The sequence below is a fragment of the Lolium rigidum genome, chromosome 6, assembly GCF_022539505.1.
Source record: "Lolium rigidum isolate FL_2022 chromosome 6, APGP_CSIRO_Lrig_0.1, whole genome shotgun sequence".
Lineage (NCBI taxonomy): Eukaryota > Viridiplantae > Streptophyta > Magnoliopsida > Poales > Poaceae > Lolium > Lolium rigidum.
Window position 1 is genome coordinate 150,195,672 of NC_061513.1, and position 16,199 is coordinate 150,211,870.

The window sequence follows — 16,199 nt, forward strand, 5'->3', positions numbered from 1 at the left end:
GAAACGCGGCAGTCTTTCCGTCCGTTTCAGTCCACCTCACTTGCCAGATATACATGCACATATCTCCATATCTCTCGCCATCCATTAATTTATTGTTGTTCCATTCAGAGAAGAAAATAAGGAAGAATATATTTCCGTTTCATGAGCAGCCAGCCACTGATAAGAGAGGGTATCGGTGTAGTGGATGGGGGCATTTGATTTTGATACTACTATCTGCTTTCACTGCCTTTGCCCATCGACCATGGCACCAATAAAGTAAGCAGGTCCCAGGGAACGATGATTCGATGAAGACGAATAAATAAAACCAGCACGCTAACCCGCAGCAAGCAAGCTGCAACTAGCATCAAGATAGACAGCAAAGGGGAGAGGCTCATTTACATATATAGCCCTGCTCCTACCCTTTTCCCTGGTTCCATTATTGGTTCTTGTGAAGGGCGGAGAAACAGAAGCAGAGAGCAAAGAGGACATCAGTCCTTCAATCAGTGAGGTTTGTTCTGTTTCGATTCCCCTCCAGATTGTTTATAGATGCAGGTTTGATGATCTCTTTGTTCTGGTTCTTGGAAAAACAGGAGGACAAGCAAGTGTATGCATGATGGCGTCTAAGAGGATACAGAAGGAGCTCAAGGACCTGCAGAAGGATCCCCCTACCTCATGCAGCGCAGGTCTTGTTCCTCTCTTGCTTGCTCCTTTTGGCGTGTGAATTTGGGGGTTCTAGGACATGCACTTGCTTGTGTAAGAGTTTGATTTTGTGCACATGCTTCTGAATGATCTGTTGTGCACATGCTTGCGTTTTCACATAGGACTGTACCCTTGGAAAAATGCTCTGCTTAGCAGTTATTTGGAGTAACGCTGTATGCTCTGCTTCCCCAGAAAAGGGAAAGGAGAGCAGGTGCGATGTATGTTTGGAGTTCATGATGAAGTGTAGGCATGAACTTGGACTTGGATCCTCGGTAGTGTGAAGATGAACTGGCACATCAGCACAGTCTGTCGAACGCGTAAATGATGCAGTCGTGCAATCAGTAATGACTAATGAATGCCACAGTGATTGACGCATAAGGTTTACCCTGAGGCACTCTAACAAACGACAATTGTCTATTCATTCTGGATAGCGTAAGTCTTCGGAACACAGAAATCCCTGGCTGGATGTGGGGGATTTGGTGGGGTTTAGTTCCAAGCCAGCCTTAACATAAACAGTAGGCATCACCAGATATTGTTTCATGGTTAGCGGAAAGGTAGAGGTTGCGAGAGTATTCTTCTCACTTGTGGCTGTCTCGCGACAGCGTAGATTCTGCGATTTCGACACATGTGTCAACCGTGTTGTAACTCAGCCGCTTGGCCTTCTCTTCTATGAAACCGACATGTCTTTCCATGAGGTATCCTGGTAAAAGATCGTTTCATGCAATTCGTATTCCAAAATTGTTAGAAGTAATTGAATACATAAAGATGGTTCTCTAACTACGCTTCAGTTATATGAGTTTCATAGAAACAGATATTCTGTACCACTTAAGGCATCATTTAACAGTATGATGCAGAATAATGAAATTGAGCTTTCCTTGCAAAATAGCTAACTATTGATCTGGTGTGTTGTTATCGATGTTCCATGGCAAATGCTTTCATAGCTATATCCATGCTGGTTTTCATCGGTAACTGTCGGTCAATACTAAAAAACAGTGGTATACTGGTTTCTCACTGGCAGAAAATACTTGATCTGTTAATTGGGATCAGATGCATTCCTTTTCTTATTCATCTTTACAGACTCATATGGCCAAAATATTCGAACGCATTACTCAAGCTGTTACTTCTAGATCTATTGTATAGATGTATATATTTTGGATTTTACCATCAGCCTTCAGAGTGTACATGTAGCATACTATTTCATCCAATGTAATATTCATCACACTATTAGGTTGGCATGTGCAAAGCACAACATGGTTATGTTGGAAACAGTGTAGCTAAGTGTTCCAAAATACTCCTAAACTTGCAGACATATCACTTGGTCTGACGCTCCCTGAACTAGAGAATTGTGCATTTTATTACTGTGTCAATCAAGGTGCTAACTGCATTTTACTAGCAAATATCAAACTAATCATTATGTGAAAACTTGGGTTTCTTTTAGACAAAATTTGAGTTCATAAATGCACCATGCACATTACTGTAAGTCTGTAACTAGTCCTCAGCCAGTTCCTAAAATTGTTTTGTTTCTGTGGTTTACAAAAAAAAAAAGTATCTGCATAAATCTGTACGTCTTGCATTACTATATTTATTTCAGATATAAACGTAAATCGTTTGCCCTAGCAAGGCATTCAGGATTGCTGATTAGTGTTCAAACTTGACCCTATTTTTTCGTTGAGTGTCCCCTTTTCCCTTTTTAGTCCATTCGATTGACCTTGTTCGAGTTTCATTTCTTGTTAAAGATTTAAAGGCTAAAGCTAGACCACATGTCTATCAGATACGATGGTTATAACGCAAATGATTGTACTTCAAATTTAGTTCACACGGTATACATGTATTGATGATGATATGATAACTATTTAACAGGTCCTGTGGGTGAAGATATGTTCCATTGGCAGGCAACAATAATGGGTCCATCTGACAGCCCATATGCTGGTGGAGTTTTCCTAGTTACTATCCACTTCCCTCCTGATTATCCTTTCAAACCACCAAAGGTACTTGGCAATCACCTAATGGTTGATTGGTTCTCTGCATTTCCTTTGTTCCATTTATTATTTTAAATTTGTATCCCATATGCCTCAGGACATTCCATAGTGCACATCTAAGAATGGAACTCTGGCAGATGTGGTTCATATGATTGTATTTGTTCGTCTTGGAAAACATGCGATCTCATCTAGTTCGGTTTGGTTCATCTTTTTGGCTTTCTTTTCTGATCTGTTTGAAAACCTTAAATGGGTTCCAAATGTGCGACAGGTATAGCAGTTCATGCTAATAACTAGTCTGCGGTAGCTTAACCGTCAGGTGTCATGCCAGTAAGCACACTTGCTGAAGACTTAGAACCTTTCACGTGAACTAGTTTGGGATTTGTAAATTTATGTATTTTACTAGTTAAGGTGGAGGTTGTGTGGGTGTTTTGGTAAGCAATGGTTTCAGTTAGATTGTTACATCCAGTTAGAAAATTGCCCCCATAATTCTTCAAACGTGAACACTTGGTGCGGTGTCTGCAATGCTACTTCAGTTGTGTCTGCAGTTCTTGTATGTCCACATCAATCACCTGAGATTATCATCTGCTTACTTTGATGGAACACATAACTAATTAAATTTTCTTAGAAGCTCTACAATCTATGGTTATCTTAGGCAAGGTTGAAAGTTTCAGTCTGAAAAGTTCATTTTCCATACTGAATATCCATAGCGTCACAAAAAAGAACACATTGGGCAGTATGTGACCTCTCTCTTTGACCTGCAAATTTGCAGGTAGCGTTTCGTACCAAGGTGTTCCATCCAAACGTCAACAGCAACGGGAGCATTTGCCTGGACATCTTGAAGGACCAATGGAGCCCTGCTCTGACTATCTCCAAGGTCTGCTATTCCGACTTAATAAACCCTGTTTCTTCTCCGGCTGCTTTGGACCTCGACGGCAAGGGCTGATCGAACTCATCATATGCACTCTGTCTGCTTTCAGGTGTTGCTGTCCATCTGCTCCCTGCTGTGTGACCCGAACCCCGACGACCCTCTGGTTCCCGAGATCGCCCACATGTACAAGACGGACCGGCACAAGTACGAGAGCACCGCCAGGACCTGGACGCAGAGGTACGCCATGTGATATGAGACGGGCGGGCGGATCGCCGGAGCCGATCTTGTAAACATTCTCTGTCTATGTGCGTATGTGTTGTATGGATGATCAAACAGGCTCTGCACTTCTGCAGTTGCTCAATTGCTGTTACTTGGAACGAACATCGAACCGGTGTTAGATAATTTGGATTCAGACAATGTTGTCACCTAGTCTACCAGCATGTCAGTGTTTGCAATGCAATGGTTAGCTAAACCCTTGTTTAACTATGGTGTCACATAAACATTTTGCTTATGATATCGTGCCAAGAACCTTCTATTCTTCTATTAGGAACCTTGAGTTGCTTAGCTGTTGCGTGCTTTGGAAGGGACCGTTTGTTTACCTACTACCGCGCATCCGTACCGTACTAGTCTGATGATCCAGGAGGATTTTGAGCTCATCTGGCGTTTAAAAGAATTAATTCAATTAGATGATCCACGAGGGTTCTCAGCTCACCTGGCGTTTAAAAGAATCAATTCGATTAGAGTGTACAGCAGTATAGTAGTAGGGAGCACAGTTCGAATTTCAAAGTTTTGTTCGTTTCAAGAAATTAACAGGTGAAGTCATCAGGAGTTGGGCTGTAAATCGGGTGGGGCGAGATGCTTGCCGTCTTTTGTGCAGGCAACGCAGTATCACCGTGCATGAGTTTTTTTAGGTGACAAAAATATGAGAATTTGGACTCGTATGCTCTCTTTATTTGCAATACAAACATATTTAAAAATATTAAAATATTCTCAACAAAATGTTGCATGTACATCTCCACATCCTAGCTGCTTAAGTAGTCGTTTCGAGGAAAAAACGAACTTTCAGGTGGTATGTGCAAAGAAGACAAAATTCAATACAGTACTAAAATGCTGGTTCGAGGCTTTTTTTGTTTCTTTACAGGGCCACAAAAATGATAATTTTTTTACCAAACTTAAAGCGAGCACACAGAAAGCAGAGATATACGGACCCAAAATTCCAATTTCTAACATGTGTAAGTTCGTTTTCTAAAGGGTGCACATGAACCTGGAACCAAAAGTGCATTTTCAAGGGCTCCTTTGATTCATAGGATAGAAAAAATCTAGGAATAGAAAAAGCATAGGATTATGATGTCATGCATACTTAAATCATATGGGAAGAGGAAGTTTGTTTGATTGTAGCAAAGAAAATTTTTCATGAGATATGATCTAATGTTTTTTTTCTATAAGATTTTATACTACACGGATCTTATAGGATTAGTTTCTATAGGATATGTTCCTATAAATCAAACAACTTGTGTATAATATTTTTCTATAGGATCGAAATCCTACACTATTCATATACAATTTCTTTGAATCAAAGGGGCCTCAGTTAGTTCTATTCTAGTTCTAAATCAAGTGCATGAATTTATCTAGATTCCAGGGTGTGTACCTTAAAATATATCTAAAAATACACAAATTTACGACAGTTAATTTGGGACGGAGGAGGAAGTACTACTTCCACGGTGAAACTTGGTGGCGAGAACCCAGGACCGAACAATAATTTGCCGTATTTGGCGAGTTTTCTTTCCACTCCCTTTGTGACGAAAGTTTGATTTGAACATGTTTGTACTAGTGCTACAGTGTCCGTGTGCTTTTGGCCATGACCACACACACAGTGAGATTGGATGGTCATACATTGATCTGGCCCGATCGAGCCGGCGAACCCTACTCAACTTTTGGCGCCGGACTTTGAGAAGGCAGGGAGAGCGAGAGGTGCAGGTCGCGGCAGCCTTGTGCCTGGGCAATAATGCCGGCGGCACAGGGGCTGTTGGTTGTTGCGGCGTCCCAAAAATGAGCCCCTGGCCCCGTAATCATCCGCCGCTCACGTGCCCGCTCTGCAGCTTTCGCACCACCGTCGCTACCTCTGTGGCGGAGCGGTGGACGTGGTATCCGGCGACCGGCGGGGATCGTGCCTCTACTTTCTTGTATTTTCCGGGCATGCGTGGCCGGTGCTGCTTTGGGATAACAGCAGCGGCGTGCGTCTCTGGAGCATGTATGGAGATGGGGCGGGTATCCCGGCGCCGATCGCGCCGCCCGAGAACGGCCAAGGCGCAGCAGACGCGCGGTGGAACTGGAAGCAGCACCACTCCGTGAAACCATGGCCATGCACGCCAGGACGCACCGCAAGGCTCCAACCCGATGCGCCTCTCTTTTTCCCCACCCCACAGCGGCAGCGCGTGATGGTCTCGTGTCCCGAGCGCCAGCAGCGGCATTTGGGCGATGGGTCGAGACGGCCGGCCATAAACTGCTACCGGCCATGTATTCCGGTTTGACATGGCACGGTTTCCCATGCGGTCTCTGGAGCATCTGCATGCTATCTCTTCCGTGCCGCTGCGGCGAGCACGCTGGGCCAATGCCCGCCTCTCTGTCGCCGAGCTTCTTTTCCAAGGTGCAGTCCATACCGCCCATTCATGGCCCGGACCGAGATAACGGAAAGTGCTCATCACGGAATGACACAGTACGCGTCAAAAAGCTGCAGGTTGTCCACGTCAGGTCTAAGCATCTGAGGGCATTCAGAGCAAGAATACGTAGTAGAACTGGCAGCCGGCTATAACAATTTGTCACATCATCTATAATTAACTTATAGCTAGCATGTACAATACTAGTAAACTACAAAATTATAGTACTTAGGCTGGTCATAGTGGTAAGTATCATGTACTAGTATCATGCATATGATACTTGTGTATGATACTATCTTTATAGTGGTTAGTATCATGAAGTAGCATAGTCATGCTATATTTATTGCTTTTTAGAATCTCAATCAAATCTGTGAACAAGATTTGTTTGATATTAACTTTTCTCGTGACATGCGATATGATACAGTATCTACTTATGTTACTCTAATCTCCTCTCTCCTCCTTAATTAGCTGCCACATCAGCATTTTTGTCGGACCAATATGCATTATACTAGCTATGATACTAGCACTATGGCTAGCCTTATAGAGCAAGTACAATAAGTCCTAGTCAGCTGGCTATAAGAATTAAAATAATATATTGTTGCCTAGTTGGAGGAGAGAGAGGAGGAGAGAGAAGAGGAGTGGGCTCAGGTTGGTCATAGTGGGGAGCAACTTAGACTAGTAACATATGCCATGTTACTAGTCTAGGTTACTACCTTCATAGTGGGTAGTAACTTATATGTGGTGTCATGCATGTATCATTTATTATGTTGTAGACTCATCTTACCTTGGGGTGTGTGATGTTATGGTAACATAGCTAGTTACCACCTCACTTTCTTTCTTCATTTATTAGCATGCCATGTCACCAAAATGCATTGAGATGTGTGATGTTACTAGCTATGTTACTCCCACTATGAGCAGTCTTATGCAAGAGCCAGCTCTTAGACGTGCTCCTAGGCACTATGTGGGAGTGAATGGTGGGCCATGCACTAATAAAGTAGTACAATTTTATAGCTCACTATTGTACATGTTGGCTCAAAAATGACTATAGATGATATGGCACTTGGCTTATAGCCAACAATTGGCTTTACTATTGAACTTGCTCTTACATTACATGGCACACTTTTTAGTCTCACATAGTGCCTAGGAGCACGTGCTAGAGCTAGCTATTAGATGACTATACCTTATTGTACTTGCTCTCAGCGGCATGACGTAACCGAACGAAAAATGACTATTTACGTTCACGCGGTCGATAAATAGGTTTGCACCTTAGCCCAACGGTTCGACGTAAAATGTTTGGCCTGTCCGCAGGACGCAAACACAGCCTAAATTTGCTCCGCTGCGCGAACGCAACGCGCGACCTCGTATGCGTAAGTGGCCCTGCACGTCCGGGACATCGGAAAACGCCTTTGTTTTCGCGCTGGCGCGGGCCAAGGCCGAACCCAATCCAGGAAGTGTCGCGAAAGAGCAACCGTCGGAATGGCAACCGCGACGATCGAGACGCCTTCCCAAGCGCAAAAAACTACCACCCTCTTCGATTTGTACGCCACCTTCTCAACTTCCTAACGCGGCTCAATAAAAGTCGTACGCCTGCGCAATCGGATCTCCCACCGGCCGCCACCATTCATCTATGGGATTACCATCCCAACCATGAGCAACCTTTTTCTTTGCCATCGGACTCTGACAGCAAGGGAAAGTCGTCGGGATGGTGACATTGGTGAAAAAGAGTTGGCACGCCGAGTAGCTCAAGCTCCCCACAGAGCGACGGCCAGGAGGAGGCTCACGACACCATCGTCGACGACGGTCAAGAGGAGGTAGGGGATGTCGTCGCCGAGGGCCAAGAGGAGGAGGAAGAGGATGAAGAGGCCATGTGGGAACAACTGCAGGCGGAGGAGGTGATGACGCGTGAAGCACACGTCCGTTGGGAACCCCAAGAGAAAGGTGTGATGCGTACATCAGCGAGTTTTCCCTCAGTAAGAAACCAAGGTTATCGAACCAGTAGGAGATGAAGGCCACGTGAAGGTTGTTGGTGAAAGAGTGTAGTGCGGCGCAACACCAGGGATTCCGGCGCCAACGTGGAACCTGCACAACACAATCAAGATACTTTGCCCCAACTTAACAGAGTGAGGTTGTCAATCTCACCGGCTTGCTGTAAACAAAGGATTAAATGTATGGTGTGGAGAATGATGTTTTCTTGCAAAGAACAACAGAGAACAATGATTGCAGTAGGTTGTATTTCAGATGTAAAAGAATGGACCGGGGTCTACAGTTCACTAGTGGTGTCTCTCCAATAAGATAAATAACATGTTGGGTGAACAAATTACAGCTGGGCAATTGACAAATAGAGAGGGCATAACAATGCACATACATATCATGATGACTACTATGAGATTTACTTAGGGCATTACGACAAATAACATAGACCATTATCCAGCATGCATCTATGCCTAAAAAGTCCACCTTCGGGTTAGCATCCGCACCCCTTCCAGTATTAAGTTGCAAACAACAGACAATTGCATTAAGTATCGTGCGTAATGTAAACAATACAAATATCCTTAGACAAAGCATTGATGTTTTATCCCTAGTGGCAACAAGACATCCACAACCTTAGAACTTTCTGTCACTGTCCCGCATTCAATGGAGGCATGAACCCACTATCGAGCATAAATACCCCCTCTTGGAGTTACAAGTATCAACTTGGCCGAGCCTCTACTAGCAACGGAGAGCATGCAAGATCATAAACAACACATATATGATAGATCGATAATCAACTTGACATAGTATTCCATATTCATCGGATCCCAACAAACACAACATGTAGCATTACAAATAGATGATCTTGATCATGATAGATAGCTCACAAGATCTGAACATGATGGCACAATAGGAGAAGACAACCATCTAGCTACTGCTATGGACCCATAGTCCAAGGATGAACTACTCACGCATCAGTCCGGAGGCGGGCATGGTGATGTAGAGCCCTCCGGTGATGATTCGCCTCTCCGGCAGGGTGCCAGAGGTGATCTTCAGAACCCCCCGAGATGGGGTTGACGGCGGCGGCGTCTCAATAACTTTTCTCGTATCGTGGCTCTCGGTACTAGGGTTTTCCGATACGAAGGATTATATAGGCGAAGAGGCAGCGTCGGGAGAGCCAGGGGGCTCCCTCCCCACACCTGGCGCGCCGTGGGGTGGGCCGCGCCGCCCTATGGGGTGGCCCCCTCGCCGGCCGCCTCCGACTCTTCTTCGGTGTTCGGAATCCTCCGTGGAAAATAGGGCCGTGGGCTTTTGTTTCGTCCAATTCCGAGAATATTTCCTGTGTAGGATTTCCGAAACCAAAAACAGCGAAAAACGAGAACCGGCGCTTCGGCATCTTGTTAATAGGTTAGTACCGGAAAATGCATAAAAATGATATAAAGTGTATATAAAACATGTGAGTATTGTCATAAAACTAGCATGGAACATAAGAAATTATAGATACGTTTGAGACGTATCAAGCATCCCTAAGCTTAGTTCCTACTCTCCCTCGAGTAGGTAAACGATAAAAAGGATAATTTCTGAAGTGACATGCTACCATCATAATCTTGATCAATACTATTGTAAAGCATATGAGATGAATGAAGTGATTCAAAGTAATGGTCTATAGTTTGCTAACAAATAGATAATAACTAAATAACTGAATCATATAGCAAAGACTTTTCATGAATAGTACTTTCAAGACAAGCATAAAAAAACCTTGCATAAGAGTTAACTCATAAAGCAATAGATTCTTAATAGAAGGTTTTGAAGCAACAAAAAGGAAGATTTAAGTTTCAGCAGTTGCTTTCAACTTTCAACATGTATATCTCATGGATAATTGTCAACACAAAGTAATATGATGAGTGCAAATAAGCAAGTATGTAAGAATCAATGCACACAGTTGACACAAGTGTTTGCTTCTAAGATAGAAAGAAGTACGTAAACTGACTCAACATAAAGTAAAAGAAAGGCCCTTCGCAGAGGGAAGCAGGGATTACTCGTGTGCTAGAGTTTTTTATTTTGAAAACATGGAAATAATTTTGTCAACGGTAGTAATAATTCATATGGGTTATGTATAAAACTCCCTATAAGTTGCAAGCCTCATGCATCAAATACTAATAGTGCCCGCTCCTTGTCCTAATTAGCTCGGATTTCCATGGATTATCATTGCATTACATATGTTTCAACCAAGTGTCACAAAGGGGTACCTCTATGCCACCTGTACAAAGGTCCAAGGAGATAAATCGCATTTGATTTCTCGATTTTGATAGATGTCAACTTGAGGACATCCGTACCGGGACAACATAGAAAACAGATAATGGACTCCTCTTTTATGCTTTAAGCATTCAACAACAGATAATATTCTCATAAGAGATTTGAGGATTAATGTCCAAGCTGAAACTTCCACCATGATACATGGCTTTGGTTGGCGGCCCAATGTTCTTCTCTAACAATATGCATACTCAAACCATTTCAAATCATGGAAAATCTTCCTTACTTCAGACAAGACGAACATGCATAGCAACTCACATGATATTCAACAAAGGTGTGCCAGGTTGATGGCGTCCCCAGATAACATGGTTACCGCTCAACAAGCAACTTATAAGAACTAAGATACACAGGGACATATTCCTTACCACAATAGTTTTTTAGGCTACTTTCCCATGAGCTATGTATTGCAAAAACAAGGAATGAATTTTTTTTTGAAAGGATTTAAAGGTAGCACGCAAGCAATTTACTTGGAATGGCAGAAAAATACCACATAGTAGGTAATTATGGTGGACACAAATGGCATAAGTTTTGGCTCAAGGTTTTGGATGCACGAGAAGCATTCCCTCTCAGTACAAGGCTTTGGGCTAGCAAGGTTGTTTGAAGCAAACACAAGTATGAACCGGTACAACAAAACTTACATAAGAACATATTGCAAGCATTATAAGACTCTTCACTGTCTTCCTTGTTGCTCAAACACTTTTACCAGAAAATATCTAGACTTTAGAGAGACCAATCATGCAAACCAAATTTCAACAAGCTCTACAGTAATTCTCCACTAATAGGTTTAAACCACATGATGCAAGAGCTTAAACATGATCTACTTGAGAGCTCAAAACAATTGCCAAGTATCAAATTATTCAAGACAATATACCAATTACCACATGAAGCATTTTCTGTTTCCAACCAAATAACAATAAATGAAGCGGTTTTCAACTTTCGCCATGAACATTAAAAGTAAAAAGTAAGAACACCAGTGTTCAATATGAAAAAGCGGAGCGTGTCTTTCTCCCACACAAGGAATGCTAGGATCCGAATTTATTCAAACACAAACAAAAATAAAAGCACACAGAAGCTCCAAATAAAGCACATAAGATGTGACAGAATAAAAATATAGTTTCACTAGAGGTGACCTGATAAGTTGTTGATGAAGAAGGGGATTCCTTGGGCATCCCCAAGCTTAGATGCTTGAGTCTTTTGAAATATGCAGGGATGAACCATGGGGGCATCCCCAAGCTTAGGCTTTTCACTCTTCTTGATCATATTATATCATCCTCCTCTCTTGATCCTTGAAAACTTCCTTCACACCAAACTCAAAACAATCTCATTAGAGGGTTAGTGCATAATCAAAAATTCACATGTTCAGCGAGGAAACAATCATTCCCAACACTTCTGGACACTACCCAAGGCTACTGAAATATAATGGAGCAAAGAAATCCACTCGAACACAGTAAAAGAGGCAATGCGAAATAAAAGGCAGAATCTGTCAAATCAGAACAGTCCGTAAAGACGAATTTTTTCGAGGCACTTAACATGCTCATATGAAAAAAGCTCAAATTGAATGAAAGTTGCGTACATATCTGAGGATTACTCACGAATTTTTGCAAGATTTTACGATGTTCCTACAGAGAGAACGGCTCAAATTCGTGACAGCTAAAAATCTGTTTCTGCGCAGAAATCCAAATCTAGTATCAACCTTCTATCAAAGACTTTACTTGGCACAACAATGCAATAAAGTAAAGACACAAAGGTATTGCTACAGTAGTAACAAGCACCTTGACTCAAATATAAAACAAAAATTGCAGAAATAAATTAATGGGTTGTCTCCCATAAGCGCTTTTCTTTAACGCCTTTCAGCTAGGCGCAGAAAGTGTAAATCAAGTAACATCAAGAGAAGAAGCATTAACATCATAATTTGCTATAATAATAGAATCAAAAGGCAACTTCATTCTATTTCTAGGGAAGTTTTCCATACCTTTCTTAAGAGGGAATTGATATTTAATATTTACTTCTTTCACATCAATAATAGCACCAACGGTTCGAAGAAAAGGTCTTCCCAAAATAATAGGACAAGATGCATTGCATTCAATATCCAAGACAAAAAAATCAATGGGGACAAGGTTATTGTTAACCGTAATGTGAACATTGTCAATCCTCCCCAAAGGTTTCTTTATAGAATTATCAGCAAGATTAACATCCAAATAACAATATTTCAAAGGTGGCAAGTCAAGCATACCATAGAGTTTCTTAGGCATAACAGAAATACTTGCACCAAGATCACATAAAGCATTACAATCAAAATCATTGACCTTCATTTTAATGATGGGCTCCCAACCATCTTCCAACTTCCTAGGAATAGAAGCTTCGAGTTTTAATTCCTCTTCTCTAGCTTTAACGAGAGCATTTGTAATATGTTTTGTAAAGGCCAAGTTTATAGCAAGTTTTTGCAAGAACTTAATAACTTCAGAGATATGACAATTATCAAAATCAAAACCATTATGATCTAAAGCAATGGGATCATTGTCCCCAATATTCTGAAAAATTTCAGCACTTTTATCACAAACAGTTTCAGCAGTTTCAGGCAATTTTGCATGCTTTGTATTAGAAGTAGAAACATTGCCAACACCAATTATTTTACCATTGATAGTAGGAGGTTTAGCAACATGTGAAGCATCAACATTACGAGTGGTGGTAATAGTCCAAACTTTAGCTACATTATTCTCTTTAGCAAGGTTTTCTTCTCTTTCCCACCTAGCATGCAATTCAGCCATCATTCTAATATTGTCATTAATTCGAACTTGGATAGCGTTTGCTGTAGCAAATGACTTAATATCTTTAGTTTCATTAGGCATAACTTTCAGTTTTAAAAGATCAACATCAGCAGCAAGACTATCAACCTTAGAAGTAAGAACATCAATTTTACCAAACTTTTCCTCAAAAGATTTGTTAAAAGCAGTTTGTGTACTAATAAATTCTTTAAGCATGACTTCAAGACCAGAGGGTACACTCCTACTATTGTTGTAAGAATTACCATAACCATTACCATTATTAGAAGGATATGGCCTATAGTTGTTACCAAAATTATTCCTATAAGCATTGTTGTTGAAATTATTACTTTTAATGAAGTTCACATCAACATGCTCTTCTTGAGCAACCAATGAAGCTAAAGGAACATCATTAGGATCAACACGAGATCTACCATTAACAAGCATAGTCATAATAACATCAATCTTATCACTCAAGGAGGAGGTTTCTTCAATAGAATTTACCTTCTTACCTTGAGGAGTCCTTTCAGTGTGCCATTCAGAGTAGTTGATCATCATATCATCAAGAAGCTTTGTTGCAGCACCCAAAGTGATGGACATAAAAGTACCTCCAGCAGCTGAATCCAATAGATTCCTTGAAGAAAAATTTAATCATGCATAAAAGGTTTGGATGATCATCCAAGTAGTTAGTCCATGGGTAGGGAAATTATTTACCAAAGATTTCATTCTCTCCCATGCTTGGGCAACATGTTCATTATCCAATTGCTTAAAATTCATAATGCTACTTCTCAAATATATAATTTTAGCAGGAGGATAATATCTTCCAATGAAAGCATCTTTACATTTAGTCCATGAATCAATACTATTCTTAGGCAAAGATAGCAACCAATCTTTAGCTCTTCCTCTTAAGGAGAAGGGAAACAATTTCAGTTTTATAATATCCCCATCTACATCCTTATACTTTTGCATTTCACAAAGTTCAACAAAATTATTAAGATGGGCAGCAGCATCATCAGTATTAACACCAGAAAATTGCTCTCTCATAACAAGATTTAGTAAAGCAGGTTTAATTTCATAAAATTCTGCAGTAGCAGCAGGTGGAGCAATAGGAGTGCATATGAAATCATTATTATTGGTGCTAGTGAAATCACACAACTTAGTGTTCTCAGGTGTATTCATTTTAAAAATAATAAAAATAAGTAAAGCAAACCGAATTAAATAAAGTAAAACAAGTAACTAATTTTTTTGTGTTTTTGATATAAAGAAAGCAAACAAGACAAAAAATAAAATAAAGCAAGACAATAAACAAAGTAAAGAGATTGGGTGTGAGAGACTCCCCTTGCAGCGTGTCTTGATCTCCCCGGCAACGGTGCCAGAAAAAGTTTCATGGCGCGTGACGGGGCTTGATGGAGTGTTGATTCCTCCCCGGCAACGCCGCCAGAAAAAGTGCTTGATGACGCGTGAAGCACACGTCCGTTGGGAACCCCAAGAGGAAGGTGTGATGCGTACAGCAGCGAGTTTTCCCTCAGTAAGAAACCAAGTTTATCGAACCAGTAGGAGAAGAAGGCCACGTGAAGGTTGTTGGTGAAGGAGTGTAGTGCGGCGCAACACCAGGAATTCCGGCGCCAACGTGGAACCTTCACAACACAATCAAAAAAGATACTTTGCCCCAACTTAACAGTGAGGTTGTCAATCTCACCGGCTTGCTGTAAACAAAGGATTAAACGTATGGTGGGGAGAATGATGTTTGCTTGCAAAGAACAACAGAGAACAATGATTGCAGTAGGTTGTATTTCAGATGTAAAAGAATGGACCGGGGTCCACAGTTCACTAGTGGTATCTCTCCAATAAGATAAATAATATGTTGGGTGAACAAATTACAGTTGGGCAATTGACAAATAGAGAGGGCATAAGAATGCACATACATATCATGATTACTACTATGAGATTTACTTAGGGCATTACGACAAAGAACATAGACCGCTATCCGACATGCATCTATGCCTAAAAAGTCCACCTTCGGGTTAGCATCCGCACCCCTTCCAGTATTAAGTTGCAAACAACAGACAATTGCATTAAGTACTGTGCGTAATGTAAACAATACAAATATTCTTAGACAAAGCATTGATGTTTTATCCCTAGTGGCAACATCACATCCACAACCTTAGAACTTTCTGTCACTGTCCCAGATTCAATGGAGGCATGAACCCACTATCGAGCATAAATACCCCCTCTTGGAGTTACAAGTATCAACTTGGCCGAGCCTCTACTAGCAACGGAGAGCATGCAAGATCATAAACAACACATATATGATAGATCGATAATCAACTTGACATAGTATTCCATATTCATCGGATCCCAACAAACACAACATGTAGCATTACAAATAGATGATCTTGATCATGATAGGCAGCTCACAAGATCTAAACATGATGGCACAATAGGAGAAGACAACCATCTAGCTACTCGCTATGGACCCATAGTCCAAGGATGAACTACTCACGCATCGGTCCGGAGGCGGGCATGGTGATGTAGAGCCCTCCGGTGATGATTCCCCTCTCCGGCAGGGTGCCGGAGGTGATCTTCAGAACCCCCCGAGATGGGGTTGACGGCGGCGGCGTCTCAGTAACTTTTCTCGTATTGTGGCTCTCGGTACTAGGGTTTTCCGATACGAAGGATTATATAGGCGAAGAGGCAGCGTCGGGAGAGCCAGGGGGCTCCCTCCCCACACCTGGGCGCGCCAGGGGGGTGGGCCGCGCCGCCCTATGGGGTGGCCCCCCTGCTGGCCGCCTCCGACTCTTATTCGGTGTTCTGGAATCCTCCGTGGAAAATAGGGCCGTGGGCTTTTGTTTCGTCCAATTCCGAGAATATTTCCGTGTAGGATTTCTGAAACCAAAAACAGCAGAAAACGAGAACTGGCGCTTCGGCATCTTGTTAATAGGTTAGTACCGGAAAATGCATAAACATGATA

At 41.8% G+C, this 16,199-nt stretch overlaps 1 protein-coding gene across 1 annotated transcript; it reads left to right on the forward strand.

The window, feature by feature from the left end:
* The first annotated feature begins 224 nt into the window (after window positions 1-224).
* LOC124661870 (ubiquitin-conjugating enzyme E2 5A) lies at window positions 225-4,008 on the forward strand. The gene is made up of 5 exons (XM_047199760.1): window positions 225-487; window positions 570-662; window positions 2,539-2,666; window positions 3,427-3,531; window positions 3,635-4,008. The coding sequence occupies exons 2-5, from the start codon at window positions 590-592 to the stop codon at window positions 3,773-3,775; spliced, it is 447 nt and encodes a 148-aa protein (XP_047055716.1). The 5' UTR covers window positions 225-487; window positions 570-589; the 3' UTR covers window positions 3,776-4,008.
* Window positions 4,009-16,199: the final 12,191 nt, after the last annotated feature.

Excerpts from the sequence above, each read along its gene's own strand:
- LOC124661870 (XM_047199760.1), top strand. The coding sequence starts at position 590 with ATGATGGCGTCTAAGAGGATACAGAAGGAGCTCAAGGACCTGCAGAAG. Across the intron at positions 663-2,538 it reads CCCTACCTCATGCAGCGCAG|GTCCTGTGGGTGAAGATATG; the intron begins GTCTTGTTCCTC and ends ACTATTTAACAG. Across the intron at positions 2,667-3,426 it reads ATCCTTTCAAACCACCAAAG|GTAGCGTTTCGTACCAAGGT; the intron begins GTACTTGGCAAT and ends GCAAATTTGCAG.